The 16,550-nt window shown below is 52.9% G+C and overlaps 1 protein-coding gene across 2 annotated transcripts in view; it reads right to left on the reverse strand.

The window, feature by feature from the left end:
* The window catches only part of GRID1 (glutamate ionotropic receptor delta type subunit 1), an 840,295-nt gene that overhangs the window by 579,628 nt on the left and 244,117 nt on the right, over window positions 1-16,550 (reverse strand). For both annotated transcript variants that reach the window (XM_066349531.1, XM_066349530.1), the window contains one exon: window positions 4,904-5,109. In XM_066349531.1, the coding sequence (XP_066205628.1) occupies window positions 4,904-5,109 (206 nt within the window). The remainder of the gene's footprint in view (window positions 1-4,903; window positions 5,110-16,550) is intronic.

Below are 16,550 nucleotides of genomic sequence, written 5' to 3' on the forward strand. Positions count from 1 at the left end.
CTTCAATCAACAAATGGCTGACTCACCGAGTCAGGGAGACCCCCACGCTGAACGCCCTTGGGGATCCAGGAGCAGAAAAGGCAATGGAGTCGTTGGGCTGCTGCAGACTGTTTCCCTTTGTAAACATCAGACCTCATACCACTGTGTCCCCAACCTAAGGGGCAACCTGCTAACAAGCCACAGAGACCGCTGCAGGGAGGAAGTGACACTTTGCTGGCTATTGAATGACTCACAAAGGAAAGAAAACACCAGGTGCCTCTAGGCCTACATTTCAAGTTCACCGTTCCTCTCTTTGACCCCAGAAAGGAGCTGAAGGCCTCCCAGACATCCCAGTGAGGCCTTCCTTGTCCCTGGGCCCATGAGCAGGGTTAGCATGAATGAAGACTTAACTAGAAATTGAAATGACAATCAACCAAACAGACACCAGAAGGTCCAGCAACATCCAGCATTGTCCCTTGATGACAGCTTGGATGCTCCTTTGAAATATCAAAAAAACAGACATTAAATACTTTCAGACCAATCAAATGTCCCTGCTTGGCTGGTGAGTTAAGAATGCATTTAGTCAGCCCACTGGGCACTCCAACTCCTAGGGACTGTCTGCTTGGGGCAGAGGTCGGAGCTTCTGGATTCCACCTGCATGCCAACCATCATCCACAGAACCCAAAAAGGTAATTAAAGATGAACATGCCCCAGCTTCTGCTCTCCCACATTTCTAGGTCCTGTGGGGTGGGAGGTACAAACAGATGGTCAAAGCACAAGAGGTAGATGCTGGGTGGGCCCTGGACTGGGGGGCGGCAATGGCAGTGTGCCGGGGTGTGGTAGGCACCCAGGGTGTGAGCTATGTCAGGGAGAAGGGGGGGTGGGCTGGGACTCACAGAGGCCGACAAGACCAGTGCTGGCGGTGCCCAGGGAGGGAGCCCACAATGGCAATGTGTCGGGGTGTGGTAGGCACCCAGGATGTGAGCTATGTCAGGGAGAAGGGGTGGTGGGCTGGGACTCACAGAGGCCGACAAGACCAGTGCTGGCGGTGCCCAGGGAGGGAGCCCACAATGGCAGTGTGTCGGGGTGTGGTAGGCACCCAGGGTGTGAGCTATGTCAGGGAGAAGGGGGGGTGGGCTGGGACTCAGAGGCCGACAAGACCAGTGCTGGCGGTGCCCAGGGAGGGAGCCCACAGTGGCTTCCCCAGCACGCAGGCGGTTTGGACAGACGAGTGGGCTATGGAGACAGAGAAGGAAGGAGCCCGTGGCCACGTGGAGTGTCGGACACAGGCCCTGGCAGAGCTGCTCCCTGCTCCACACCTCCGCCTCAGCCAGGCCCTGAGCCGGCTGCCCGAGCATCATCGTGCCCAAGCAGCCAGAATGCACTCCGGAAAGCATCTCTTCCCTGTGGTCTGTTCTCAGAATTTCCAAAGGAGAAAGAGACGAGTCTCTCAGACTTGCAGCACTCCGCCAAAGTACTAAGGCTTTAAAATCCGTAAACAGTAGGATATGATTAAATGCAAATGCGGGGCCACATTTAAAAATTAATCTTCTATAATTAATTAGTAATTTAAAATATTCTGGTAAATGATACTTAAATAGCACAGAATTATGCTAGCTCTGAGTGATAAAGTCATCTGTTAAAAATTTACCACGGTGGAGTGAGGAATATTTGCATGGATCATGTGGGACAATAGAACATCGTGACTGGGAAAGCAAGCTCACTCACTGTAGCAAGTTTGGAGAAGCAGCGATGAGAAGCCAGGAGTGAACCCAGGCTGTGCTTCTAGAAAGGGTTAAACTGCCTGCAGCCATAGTCCTTGCCTGGGACGCCAGTCTGGGCAAGGGGAAGAGGGCTGTTGGGAATGGCACTTTCCACCTCTGTCCCTTCACATTCACCTACTCTTCCCAGCCTGAGAGACAGAAGACCCCCATTCCCACAGCAATGGAGCGCTATCCCACTTACAGGCCATTCCCCTCAGCGTTCTCTCTCCCATCCTTCTCTCTACGGGAAGAGACCCCTGATATCTAACCGCAAAGGCAAATGCCACTGGCTACAAAAAAAGGGGGGGAGAGAAAGGAAGAAATAAAGAGGGGGAGCCAAAGTACAGCTGAGACGGAGGCATGGAAACAATGAATGAGAGTTGAACAGACATCCTGGATTCCCCACACAAGCCCAGAGGGGGCCTCAGGGCTGAGAGCCTAGAGGCATGCCCTCTCTGGCAGTCCACTGGAAGAATGCCCAGGGGGACTGTGGCCGTGGAGTGTGGGGGACCTCTGTGTTCTCAGCTAGCCCGTGATACGGTTCTGGTCTGTCGAAGGCACCCAATTTATATCAGATGGATGGATGGATGGATGGATGGATGGATGGAAGAATGGACAGATGGATGGACAACTGACAGATGGAATCTCCTCCAGGAAAATTAGATGAAGCCCGGGTTCAAAACTGACTGTGAACTGGAGATCTCTGAAATAGAGAAGGAAGAACCAGTAAGGCACCCAGCGAAGCAAAGGCTTTGCAAACACGGTCTAGGGAAGGAGGAGATAGGCCAAAGCCGCCAGCAGCTCCAACACTGTGGGAGTCTGCATAATTAGCCACTTGAAAATGAGGTCTTTAGGCCGTTCTTGGTTACGTGTTCAGTCTTTGCGGGGCCTGGGCCCAGAGGGTACTGGGTTCCCTGGAGGGGAGATAATGGACATGCATCATGAAAAGAGGAGATGATGCTTCTCGAGGACCTGCACACCAAAATGCTTTATCTGTCATGTCTGTCATCTCCGTCTTGGCTTGAGAGAAGAGACGCTGAGGTTACAAAGGTGAGGCAAATTACCCAAGGCAGCACAGTAATAGTGGGGATCAGAGGTGGGGGTTGGGACTCACCTTCAAATTGTATGACTCTCAAACCATTATTTTTCCCACTTGTAAGCTTACCAGCAGAGCAGGGACAAGGAGGCCAGAGACCAGCAAGGAGAGAGAGGGAGGCGGCTGGCAACAGTACCAGCAGAGCATCCAGGGACCGGCAAGGAGAGAGAGGGAGGCGGCTGGCAGCGGCACCAGCAGATGCCATCACCAGAGCCGACTAGCCTGGCGACTTTAACGAGGAGAAAAACTCCCATGAGCAAATGCTGCTGGGAACATTCTCAGAGCACCTGGCCCTATCAGTGCTGCTAATCCTGGGCTGCCTGTGGCCATCCCAAATCCCTTCAAACAGGGTGACGTGTCCCGGTGGAAATGCTGTGTGCCAACAGGACATCACAGCCCCGCTGACCACCCGCGTGGTCTGGGCCCGAGCATTGGAGAGCTTCAGGGCTTCCGGCCAATCACACCAAAGGAAGCGTTCCAAATGTAAGGTGCCCCAGCAGGGGACTTTGTGCTAGTTCCTGGAGCATGAGGTAGCATTCTGAGTAATAATTAATTAAGGTGAAATCAGTATCATCCTGCCTTTCAGTCCATTTCACTTTTAATCAGAGAGGGCTGGGCTGGACAGGAAACAGCAGGAACGGGCTGGACAGGAAACCAGGGACGGCTGGACAGGAAACAGCAGGGACGGGCTGGACAGGAAACAGCAAGGACGGGCTGGACAGGAAACAGCAGGGATGGGCTGGACAGGAAACCAGGGACGGGCTGGACAGGAAACAGCAGGGATGGGCTGGACAGGAAACAGCAGGGACGGGCTGGACAGGAAACAGCAGGGATAGGCTGGACAGGAAACAGCAGGGACGGGCTGGACAGGAAACAGCAGGGATAGGCTGGACAGGAAACAGCAGGGATAGGCTGGACAGGAAACAGCAGGGATAGGCTGGACAGGAAACAGCAGGGACGGGCTGGACAGGAAACAGCAGGGATAGGCTGGACAGGAAACAGCAGGACGGGCTGGACAGGAAACAGCAGGGACAGGCTGGACAGGAAACAGCAGGGGCGGGCTGGACAGGAAACCAGAGACAGGCTGGACAGGAAACCAGGGACGGGCTGGACAGGAAACCAGAGATGGGAAACAGCAGGGACGGGCTGGGCAGGAAACCAGGGATGGGCTGGACAGGAAACAGCAAGGACGGGCTGGACAGGAAACAGCAGGGATGGGCTGGACAGGAAATCAGAGATGGGCTGGACAGGAAACCAGGGACGGGCTGGACAGGAAACAGCAGGGACGGGCTGGACAGGAAACAGCAGGGAGCACTCAGCTGCCCGGTACTCCTTCAGTGTGCCCCTGCTCCCAGGCACGCTACATGCCCAAAATGCCCCCTGCACCCTAACACCAATGCAGGCCAGAGCAGCCCACCAACTCCAGTTACCATCTCTCCGCCATTAGGCCACCAGACTGGCACCCATCAGCGAGCTCACAGAGAGTATTTCTAGTCGTCTGTTCTGAAACTAATGAGTTTTTTTGTTGTTGTTAAACATATGAGCCGTATATTCATTAGAAGGGCCTAACCCCTAATACAGGCGTTAAAAAAATATCACTAGCCCAGATACCAAAAAACTAAGCACATTACACTCCGTGTCACTTGGTGATACACAACCAACACCTCGTCCAGGTGCCAAAAAACCCCAAGGCAGAGCTGCCCATCTCTGCAGAGCTGGGAAGTTATTCTACCCCTAGGGGCTTACACCTGTCAATAAAGAGAAAAAAACTAAAAGGAAAGCAAAATATACCAGCCTGAGTTTTGCCCCAGAAATCTCAGGCGTGACTTGTCAACAGGCTTCCCGCTAGCTGCCCCCAGCCTCTCAGCATCTGGGCATGTTTTGGGTCACCTGTTGGGGACCAGTCAGGAGCCAAGTTGTGCTCAGTCTCCCCCTTCCCAGCGTGTGCTGTGATCCCAGCACCCAGGGGCCAACACGTCTGTTTCGGCCACGCACAACGAGCAGACTGTGCCTGCAGTCCAAGTCCCCTGCATAGCCACTCCTGCGGCCGCAGGCCCACACCTACCTCGTTGATGAAGGAGTGTGCCCCCTGCGGGCTGAGCAGCAGAATGGCACGGCGCAGCGTGTCCCGGTAACGATTCAGCTCCTCTGTCTTCATCGTAGTGAAGAGGCTGGTGAACACGTGGCTGATGTTCTTGTCCACCTTTTGTAAAGAGACATCAAGGCCGAGCCGAGAGGCCTGGTCCAGAAAGCTTTGGAGACCACGGATATCTGAGCAGTGACAGAAGAGGAAGAGGAAAGAACCATCTTTAAGCAGAAAGGGACCGTGGAAGTCTAACTCCAACACTCACCACCCAGGCCACCACCAAAAGTGAGGGCTCCCTCAGTGGTCCGCTGAATGAAGGTCGAAAGACACGGAATAGTCCCAACATCCCTCACCATCTTAGAGCCCCAGGCTGTGTCTTGCATGATGGGGAGCACTTTCTGACATCTAACAGGTCCTATGGCCAAAAGTATCCTTCATGATGAGCCCCCTTTCTCTCCCTACTGCTTTCTCCCAATGGGAATGCAAGTTCTGGTAGTTCTCATGGCTACATGAGCTGGTGGTCCCTGGCCCTGGCTGCTGGTTCCCTCCCCCGTCCTCTACCCCGCTCGGTTGAGGCTTCTTAACCCTCAGTGGTGGCAAGGCCACAACTGCCATGACAGAGACAGGCCCAGCCTCAGTCCCTGCCCCAGTCCTGTGACTGAACAGCCTCTATCCTCACAGTCCAACCTTGAGGCTTGGGACTTTTCTTGTTCCCAGGACCTGACTCTCCTAGATGGAACACCCCTCCACTCATTCCCACCAGGGTGGCTCTTAGCCGAAGTCCAACTGGCTGAGAAGGTGGTCCAAGATGCTCCACTGAGTGCCAGGCTGGCACTCTGGTACAGCACCAGGGAGAAAGGCTGCCCTTTCTCACGGTTACCAAGAGGGCAGAAGCGAGCCCAGGGCAGAAAGAAGCAGGAGAAGCCTCCTCTTGTGAGGGCCAGAGATGCTAAATGTCTTCTTTAACCAGAGCCCAAATCTATGAGCAGCAGCCCTTCATAAGCCCTCTGGCTTCCCCAAAGGGAGGGTGCCCACGCACAGAGCCAACAGAGAGGCAGCAGGCGCACCTGAGACCTGGTCCTGCTGACATCAGCTAAGCTTCTGGGTCCATCCATGTCTGAAGTCTGTCTCTCCTGGACTTTCCAGTTCCATGAGCCAAAGCCAAGTTCAGCTGGATTTCAGTCACTTGCAACCCAAAGTCTCAAACCATAAACCACCTTTTCTAAGCCTGGGATGTTTCCTTCACCTGAGTCCTATCTGCATTCCAGCTCCTAAAGGACAAGACCCACACGTGAGCCGCCTCTCTAAAGGAGACTCTGGGCCTGTCCAGATCTCACAAGCTGTGCTCTCTTGGTGCCGGAACGCCCATGGGCTGCCACGGGTACACGCTGGCCAAAGAGGCAAATTCAAAGGAAACAGTGTTCATTCAACCAGATTTTTCCCCAATCAATTTCTCTCCCAAACTTTCACGTCGTGTCCGTTCCACAGACTTCCAGAATGCCACACGTGCAACACTGCAGGGATCCCCTAGGCTGCCCGTTTTAGCAGTGCACAGGCTTACCAATAAGTCTAGTCCCAGCTGGACATGACCAGAGTAGTCACGGGGAACCAAGTACAGTGCCAGTGAGGAGAGCAGAGCTGTGGTGGTCACGACTGGGTGTGGGGTCAGGACCTAGGGCCCGACCCCCCACCTCCACGCTGGGCCCTGACAACAGGGTCTGCATGCCTGCCGTGGGCTCCCACACTTCGGATCTAGTGTCGCTCCTTAAACACGCAGATAGCTCACCCAGCCCCTTGGTGCCTCGTTTTGCTCACTTGTAAACTGGAGATGAAAGTCTCCGGCTACCATTTTCAGCGGACTGTGAGGAACCTCATTCTCCAAGGTACCACCTGCTTAGGACTCAGAGGCCTGCACCTGGGAGGCCCAGAAAGCCAACCTCGTTATGACCCAAGGGGTGGACACAGCAGGGCTCAAATGATACATGACTAATATTCAAGCCAGTGGCACCTGGGTTCCAGTCCAGCAGGACCTCAGCCAGCTTTGTCTGTAGGAAGCCTGGTCCCTGAGCACAAACATGGGCCCAGAACTGTTTGCCTGTCCACTGGGTAAGACAGAAAGAAGGTGCCAGGCAGTAGGATGGGCCCTCTTCACCCAAAGCTGCCATGTTAGGAAAGGGACCAGCGGAAGACTGCACAGTGCCATATCCCTGCCCCAGTACTGGGGACTTCTAACACACAGGGCCAAGGCTGTCAACACCCCTTGTTTCCCAGAGAGGCCATACACTCCCCACCAGCCTGCACCTGGAGACCTGTAGCCCCAAAGCCTCTCAGAAGAAAAGTTTGAAGACGCTCTTCAGAGCTTCTTCACCGGTTAGGAGGGAATGGCAGGGAGGACGGCAGAAGTGGCCCACAGAATGGGGGTCAGCAGGGGAGGGGACCCCAACTAGAAAAACTCAGGGCTGGTCAACCCTGCCCCCCCCCTCCTGGGCACAGCGTAGCTCACACCTGCCAATTATAAGTTTGAACATCTCTGCACCATGCAGACACCCAGGGCCAAACCAGCGCCTGTGCTAGGCATGCAATGGCCTTCCACCAATGCCCACGATGGCTTCTGCCTTGATCTGGGCTGCCAGCACAGCAGCCGCTAGCCACATGAGGCTATTTAAATTTAGACTTAAATTCAATAATATCAGATCAAGTCACGTACTCTATGCCTCATCACACTAGCCACATTTCACATACTCAACAGCCACATCTGGACGGCACAGGATAGATCCTACAAAACGGATCACCACGGAAGGCTCCATCATGCGGTACTGCCTGAGAACCTGTCCTTTCTCCAGCCTGCTGTCTGGGATGTTTCCATATACGAGAGAGGAGCTGCACTGAGGCCTCGGCCATGGCTCCCTGTTCCCATGCCTCCTGCTGGCTCTCTGACCCTTCCTGCCTCCACTGTGGGTCTGTCCCATGACCGGCTCTGTCCCATAAGACAGGTGTAAATTGGAGTAAGCAGAGGTCTGAATTGATGTTTACACATTTCTGTTCCTGCTCTGGACCTCGCCATGGCCACGAGAACAGCCCCGGACTGGCCTGCTGCACGGATGTGGAAAACATCAGAAAAATATCAAGTCAGCCTTGGGCCGCCACCCCCAGCCACGTGCCAGCCAAACTCAGATGCATAATGAGCCCAGGGCAGAACTGCCTGGCTGATCTGCAAACATACAAAATAATAAAGGACTGTTTCTCTAAGCCACTAAGTTGTGGGATGATTTCTTCCTCAGCAATAACTAACTGATAGACCAAATTCATCAGGTGCGTTCCATACTTCCCAGGCTACTGCCCACACGGTGCTGGGTGGGAGCCAGTCCCAAGGAAAGGCCACCGGTGGCTTCTGCAGCCCTATCCCTTTGCCTGGACACCAACTGTCCTCATTCCCCATCGCCTGAGCTCTGGCCGAGACCTGAGCATAGCAGACAGGACAGGATGGTGAGAGCCACCTGGGACGGGCATGAAGGTGGCACCCTGAGACATGCCATCTACTCCCTTCCACTCCCTTCCAGGGCCTTCCAGGGCCACGGTGAGTCTCTAAAGTGGCAGAGACTGGCTGAGTCCACTAGGCCTGCTTTCTGCATGTTCACACGTTCAGGAAGGGCTCCCACCAGGCTCTGTGTAAACGTCCGAAGCTCCACCAGTCTGGTAGAGCTCCAAGGGCCTCAGCCCCATGCCATCATGAACAGTCCTCCCAGGCTAGGAGAAAAATCCCTTCAGTCCCTGTGCCCCTACCTAAAACTATCTCAACCCAAAGGAATGTTTCATTTCCTTGGGGTACACAAGGTGGCGGGGGTGTAGGGTGACAGGAGCTCAGGTCACACAAGAACATGCAGGAGACCCCAGCCCTCAGAGCTCCTGCACGCCCCTGGATGACTGCTTTGCTGCCCTCCTTCCGGGCAGCCCTGCCGGAGCAGTCAGGGAGAATCTAAGCCCCATGTCAGCGGCCGGATCTCACACCTAGAACGAGTGATGCCAGCTGAAGGCAGCCCTCCCGAGGGAGCATAGCCCCTGGCTCCAACCGCCTGCTCCCAGCGGGTGGAAAAGGTCAGCTCCGAGCCTCTGAAGCTCCTGTTCCATGGCGCCTGGGAAGGGCGGGGGTCAGGACAACAGTCAGGAGCACAGTCACGGACTCCTGCTGTTTTCCATGAATGGGATCAAGGAAACTTGCTCCTCCAACAAAAACCCCTTTCTTCTCAAAAGAGACTGAGTTTGTAATACCAACATCCCCCCGCCCCCCAAAGAAAGCCAGCTATCCACTACTGCTCCTCAAGAAGGGGAAATTCCCCAAGAAGGCAGACTAAAGACAGAGCTGAGGCTGTCCCGTGGGCAGCAGAGTTCTGGCCCTTGGCCTGGACCCTCCCCTGTGCAGACTGACTGGCCCAGTCCACCATGTCCACCATGCTGGTACAGTGCCCCGACCAGAACCATCGCACTGGGGAAGAAGCTAATGGGCCACATCAGGCCTCACATGGACCCCAATCCAGAAAGGGCAGGAGAAGGCAAAGGCCCCGTGGCTCCCGGAGGCAGTGAGGGATCATGGGCAAGTCCATTCCCAGGAGAATTTGCTGGGACAACACCCCAAGGCAGGCCTCAGCTTCAGTGGCCCATCCTCAGAGCGCCCAGGGGACCCTGTCACAGGAGGCTTTGCAGTACCAGACCTGGGCGGGGTGTCCTGTCCAGGCTCACTCCTCCCTTTCTCCGGCGCACCACTGGGAGCTTTCTCTGCAGGGTCCCCCCCCTTGGTGCCGAGAAACCAGGGAGAACGATCCCAGGGCTCCTGCTCACAAAGCTTACATGTCAGGGGCTGGAGAATAGCCAGAAACAAACAGCGTGCTAAACAGATCATTGCCCACAGCTCTGAGGAAAATAGATGTTAGGCTGGAGGAAGCTGTGGGGTGGGTGGGCAAGGCTCCTGTGAGGAGACAGCGAGAAAGAGCCCCCTAGGGAAACGGCTGGCACCTGGAGCGCTGAATGGAGAGAGACTGGACTGCAGAGCTGGGGGGAAGGAAGTCAGCATAGGCGGGCATGAGGGATGGGCACAGGCCCCACTGCCCAAGCCCTGGCCTCCTCTGCCCTGTCCCAACTCCCTTCACAGACCAGCTTCCTAACGCTGGGCCTGTGTTCTCGCTGGCACTTCCTGGCCATCAGTGAACAGGGGCTTCTCCTCTCTTTGTTTTCACAGGTCTCCAGAGCACCTCGCCTGGGACCACCCATCCTCGAAGCCCTCTCCTCCCTGGGCTGTTCCTTCCGCTCCCACCATTTCCCAAACCCTGCCCGTCATGCCCTGCTGATCACAGCATTCATCCTGGTCTTCCCTCTGGCGGGCTCAGAGAATAGCAGTAGCAGACACCTTGGCTGGCCCAGGGCTCTCAGCTTCTCCCCTAAACACCCCTGAGCCTATCTCCACCACCCCTCCCCAGGTCCGAGCACCAGCGGCTTCTCTCTGGGACTACATCGGCCTCCCATGGGCTCTCCCACCCCCTCCACGCACTCTGCCAGGGTGGCCTCTACGTTCAGACCTGCTTATCTACAGCCCCCCTCTAAAACCTCCTGTGAAAAACACAAGTTTGTTTCAAAGTTGCCAAGAAATTAATATCCTCAAAAGTATCAATCAATCCCAAACAAGTAAAAAGCCTTCCAGACACCTTATTATTGTACATAAATAAGCTCTACACATCTTAGCCTGGTGTGAAAGGGGTCTTCTGATCCTAACACCTTTTATGTGTCTGTTTTTCTGTCACCATCACCTACGCTGCCACAGCACACCATACACCACGCTCCAGAAAAGAAACTCTGCCCTTGCCTGGACATCCCCCCCACACTCACACCTACATATACCATGCACGCTGCCATACACACACACTACCACACACATGCACACACAACGCTCACACCTACATATACCATGCACGCTGCCATACACACACACTACCACACACATGCACACACAACACTCACACCTACATATACCACGCATGCTGCCATACACACACACTACCACACACACACAACAGCACACACACTACCATACATACACACACAAATACATACACTACTACACACGCACACACAACACACACATTACCATACAAACACACAAATACACGCACACACAACAGCACATACTACCATATATACACACAAACACACACACTACCATACACACACACAACAGCACACACACTACCATTCATACACACACATGCCACAGCACACACAGGACCATATGTACAAATACGTGTATAGTACCATAGTCATTGTGGGGCAGCTGTGTTAGGCTTGCTCACTAATGTACCAGCTGCGAGCACTTTGCTTGATTACTGCACAAGGACCTGGCAGAGGCCCGTGTGCACGGCCTATATAAGGCTAGGGGTGCTTGTGCCCGAGAGAGATGGGGGATTGTGGATGGAGGACTGCTTGCCCTCCACTGTGAGGGCCATTTTACTGTTTGTGTGCTGAAGAAGAGGTTTCCCCTGCCTGTGTGCTTGTCCGTCATTATGAGACTTTATTAATGGAATGGGCCGACGCTTTCCGGCTCCACAGTTTCTCTACCGTCTGCCTGAATCCAATGTGGACGTGCCTGGCATGGGCCACTGCATTACACACATGCACACACACATAACAGCGCACATACTCTACCATACACATGCACGCACACACTCATACCTCACACATGCATATGCCCCACCTGGGTGCTCCCAGTTTGAAATTCACAGAACCTACTTCTCTATCATGGAAATAACACCTCTCCTCAAAGACCATCTCAGATCCAGAGTCAGAATTCATACCTCCCTGAGTTTTATAACTCGAGGGCCTGGAAAGCAGCAGTGAGGTCTTCCCCGTTTCTCCGTCCCCCCCCCCGAGGTTCAGAGTATACCACAGACTCAGACAGTAGAAGTTTGTGGAATCCAATTGAGCCAAGTCAGAACCAGCTGGAAATGCAGAGTAACTCCAGCACCACACAGGGATCACATGCTGATGGACTGGAAGCCTCACTTGCAAGCAACTGAAATCAGGTAAAAGTTTTTTTCTTTTTTAATCTGAGATTACACCTGTGACTTTTCTACAGTGTGTCCGTAAAGTCATGGTACACTTTTGACCGGTCACAGGAAAGCAACAAAAGACAATAGAAATGTGAAATCTGCACCAAATAAAAGGAAAACTCTCCCAGTTTCATACCTATTCAGTGCAGTTTGATGTGGGCTCATGCACAGGTTTTTTAGGGCTCCTTAGGTAGCTATCCCGTATAGCCTCTACAGACTCGTCACTGACTGATGGCCTACCAGAACGGGGTTTCTCCACCAAACTGCCGGTTTCCTTCAACTGCTTATCCCACCAAGTAATGTTATTTCTATGTGGTGGCGCTTCGTTATAAACGTGCCGATATTCACGTTGCACTTTGGTCACGGATTCGAATTTAGCGAGCCACAGAACACACTGAACTTTCCTCTGTACCGTCCACATCTCGACTGGCATGGCTGTGGGTTGCTCCGCTGTATACACGGTGTTATGTCATCATCTGCGCATGCGCACATGCTGCCACATCATCCTACAGAAACTGGGAGGGTTTTCCTATTATTTGGTGATTTCACATTTCTGTCGTCTTTTGTTGCTTTCCTATGACCGGTCAAAAGTGCACCATGACTTTACGAACACACCGTACTATTCCTGAAAAAGCTCAGTTGCTGGGTATTTTAAATACTTTCTTTCCGAAAATTGAAACATAAGGACACATTTCGGATTGCTTCCTCCACTATCTTCAATTTCCAAGAAAGGACCAACCACTGAGTGTGCCCATGAAGAAGGTTTCAGCATCTGTAATATAAGTCCATATGTCTGAAGGCTGCCACCTGACACCCACACGGAGTCCATGGTTACAAGCGTTTGAGGATTCTTGGCAAATTTTCTAAAATCTGAGACACAACTTTGATTCTATGGACTTTTCTTTTTTAAAACTGATCTAGCCTCAAAATACATTATATACTTTGAAATTCCTCCAAGATGTAGTTTACCCAAATTCAAGTTCATTCCCAAGACCTCTGTCCAAGCTCCTCTCCTTCAATGCCACACCCCTACCCTCCACCAGTGCATGAAACAGCCACAGAAACAGGTGTGATGGAGGCAAGGGCTGCAGGTAAGGAAACAGCAGCATTTCCAAGGAAAGAGATCGCAAAGACCCACCTGCTGTGGCTCCAATCCAAAGTAACATCTCTTCCTCTGCTCAGACTCCATTTGTGCCTTACCTGCCACACCTGGCCTGCCCAGTTATGCATTCCCTCCCTCCTTGTCTTCCTTTGTTCCCTCCTCTCTTTCGTCCATGCTCAGATATTTCCAGAGCACTGTCCTGGGTCTGGCCCTAGGCTGGGCACTGAAGCAGCAGGACTGTACAACTTCACAGCCCTGCCCTCAAGATGCTCCAGTCCCGGGTAAGCATCGCAGGATGGGCAAGACAGAGCCCATAGCAGAGAGTGATTCCCCTCTGCTGTTTCCTGGGCATCTCCTCGATGCCAGACTCGTTCAATTTGCAGACTGCACTTCACAGATGCATTAATTCATTGCAGCCAGTCCCTGTGGGTGTGATACAGGGACATGTCTGCGAGAATCAGGCAGGCACTAGGCAGGCCCACAAGAGTCTGACAAAGGGAGGACCAGAGATACACAGGTGGCACATGCCACCAGCTCACAGTACAATGGAAGGCAGACCTGTCCCCCTCAGAAGGTAACTAGGTTCCCCAGAGCAAATATCCCCAGGGCCAAGGCAAGGGCTGGCTTCAGGTAATCAGAAAGACCCTCCATGATGTCCCACCATCCTTGGGGGCACACTGCACTGCCCTGCATCTCCCCGCTGTGGGTCACATCTGGGAGGGAGGCCTCCCTGTCCTGGCCACTAGCTCAGCTGCCCGGACCAGTCATGGCAGAGCCGGCCCTGGGAGTTCTCCAGAGTGCTCTCTGCATTAACCGTGTCTCTTATCGTCTGTGTTCTGCTCCTTTGATTATCGGGGACCTTGCAGACTCCGGAGGGCCTGCCCCTCCAGGATTAGCCAACTCCTAGAGAGAGTAAACAATGCCTCACAGGGCGTCCCTTTCATACACAGAGCAACCATTCCAGACCACTGTCCACCAAGCTCCTCTCAGCTCTCACACGTCGGGCCCCATCCACCTACTCTAATCACCCCGGGGCCAGGTACCAGACAATTTAGGACACCCCAGAATCCACTAAAATTATTTAACCTCACCTGCTTTACTGCCTCATCCATTCTTTCCTGAAGACACCACAACAAAGACTCATGCCCACGGTTTCCCTTCTGCCTCTGCTTCCTGACCAACGCCAGTGCGTCCCCACGATGGTCCCACAGTGTGCTCTGTCCCTCCTCCTGGGAACTGGAGTATCAAACCAGCTTTCCAATGGCAGCCACCGTCTCCTGATCTGCTGGCCTCTCTACCCCTGATGAATCACCCTCACCCCTGGGGGCCTGGCACACAGCTTAGGGAGGGGCACATAGCAGCAGCCCATGGGCCACATTGCCCTGCGGCACAAAATAAGTATGGGCCTGGGTTTGAACCTCCCCTTCACTAGCCAGTGACATTGAGTAGCCGCCTCTCTAAGCCCATTCCTCCATCTGCAGAGCAAAGCAAAGCGAGCCCAGCTTCCCCACAGGAGTGCTGCGATCCTTCAGCAGGGGCACACGTCATTGCTGGCACAGCGCAAAACAGACAGTCAGTGCTGGCAGCTCCCTTCCGACTTTCTCATCAGTGTCAGGAATGTCCCCAGAAGGGTTCCCAAATGAACAAATCATCCTTTTGCTCTAGAGGCTCATCAAGAAGGGAGAGGCCATGCTGACAATCAGAGGACACAAGAGAAGACATAAAGGTCGGCTCTCCTCTGTGATCATGGAAACTGTGAAGCGGCTGGAGGGGCAGGGCTGTCATTGAGAACTCTCTGAGAAAGAGGAGTTTCCGCCCATAACACCCAGGACTGCTCCAACGGGTTGCAGAACCAGTCAGCAACCCATCCAAGAGCAGATCCAGAAAGGAGAAGGGGTCATCTGTGGCTGCGTTTGTATGCGTGGTATGTGCACGCAGGTTACATCAGACATAGGGGTCCGTGTGTGAGCCATGCCCACCCTCCTGGCCTGCAGCCCCCACGCAGAGGGCATCACCTGATCACAGCATGCTCGTTTCTCCCCAAGTTTGGTTCCTTTCCATTTAAAAAACAAACATAAGGGGAAAACACTTTAAATAATCAGGCTGTAAGATCGAGATTAAAAACAATTTAAAATAAATGTCTACTCTGGCACTTTGGAAAAAACATACCACGCTGCATTAAGTGCTTTGAATTAAGTAAATTACACCAAGTAACTAATTTACATAATGATCAAAATTTGCATTTTACACATGTTATGATGAAAATAGGTTCATAAAATAATTCTTCTCCAACTTCTGTTCCAAGTTGGGTTCCAGTATTTGGATAACATGCTGCAGTGTTGATATGCTACTGTCTTTCATGTTTCAAACCTCTGGCTCCTTCAGTAATTTTTAAAAATCTGGCAGGTCCATATTTCCACCGCAATAAACAGTCCCTTTGATTTGCAATTCCCTTCCGTCAACTGAATGAGATCATTTTCTTAAAGAATCCATAATATGCTAATGAGCATTAGAATGCTCACCAATAAAGTTTGATGTTCCTGTCACCTTTCACTTATGAGGTGCTGGATATTGATGTTAGCAGTTATTCCTCCAAGACTGTAGGGGGAGGGTTGCACAGTTCTGGCAGCTCTAGCTACCATATTTTCAGGATGAGGACCCCGGACGGCTTGCTCAACAGGGTTCCTTTGTGTGCTAAAAGGGTCCAGGGGAAGGGAGAAGGAGGCCACTGGACCTGCCCCCAGGAGACTGGCCTCCAGCCCAGAGAGGTCACTCCATGCCTCAGGTCCCCTGGGCCGCAGCAGGCAGGCCAGAACCAGAAGGCCTCTCTCTTCCTTTCTTTCCTGCTTCTCCACAGCCTGCTAGGAAGGGCTAACCATCCCACTTCATAGCTCGGAAGACTGAAGCCAGAGAGGGTGAGACCCATCACCATCACACAGCAGGCAAAGGAGACCACAGTCACACATTAAGAAAGTCTGGGCCTGACCTGTGGTGGCGCAGTGTATAAAGCGTCGACCTGGAAATGCTGAGGTCGCCGATTCGAAACCCTGGGCTTGTCTGGTCAAGGCACATATGGGAGTTGATGCTTCCAGCTCCTCTCCCCTGTCTCTCTCTCCTCTCTCTGTCCCTCTCTCTCTCCCTCTCTAAAATGAATAAATAAAATAAAATAAAAAATTAAAAGAAAAAAAAATGCTTAAAAAAAAAAAAAAAGTCTGGAATATTTTCCTGGGCTGATCCCAAAACAAATCTAGAATAGTGATTTTCCAGTGTCAAGCCCAGATGAGCCACATTTGAATTTCCGAGAGGGCTCCGAAGCCGGTGACTCTGCCTTTTGTTAAAGCCACAGACAAATGACCTCCCTCCATGGCAGGGCAGGACTGATGTCGCCCATGGTAGGGTTGATGGAATAGCCATAACAGCACTGCTTATT

The sequence above is a fragment of the Saccopteryx leptura genome, chromosome 9 (assembly GCF_036850995.1).
Source record: "Saccopteryx leptura isolate mSacLep1 chromosome 9, mSacLep1_pri_phased_curated, whole genome shotgun sequence".
NCBI lineage: Eukaryota > Metazoa > Chordata > Mammalia > Chiroptera > Emballonuridae > Saccopteryx > Saccopteryx leptura.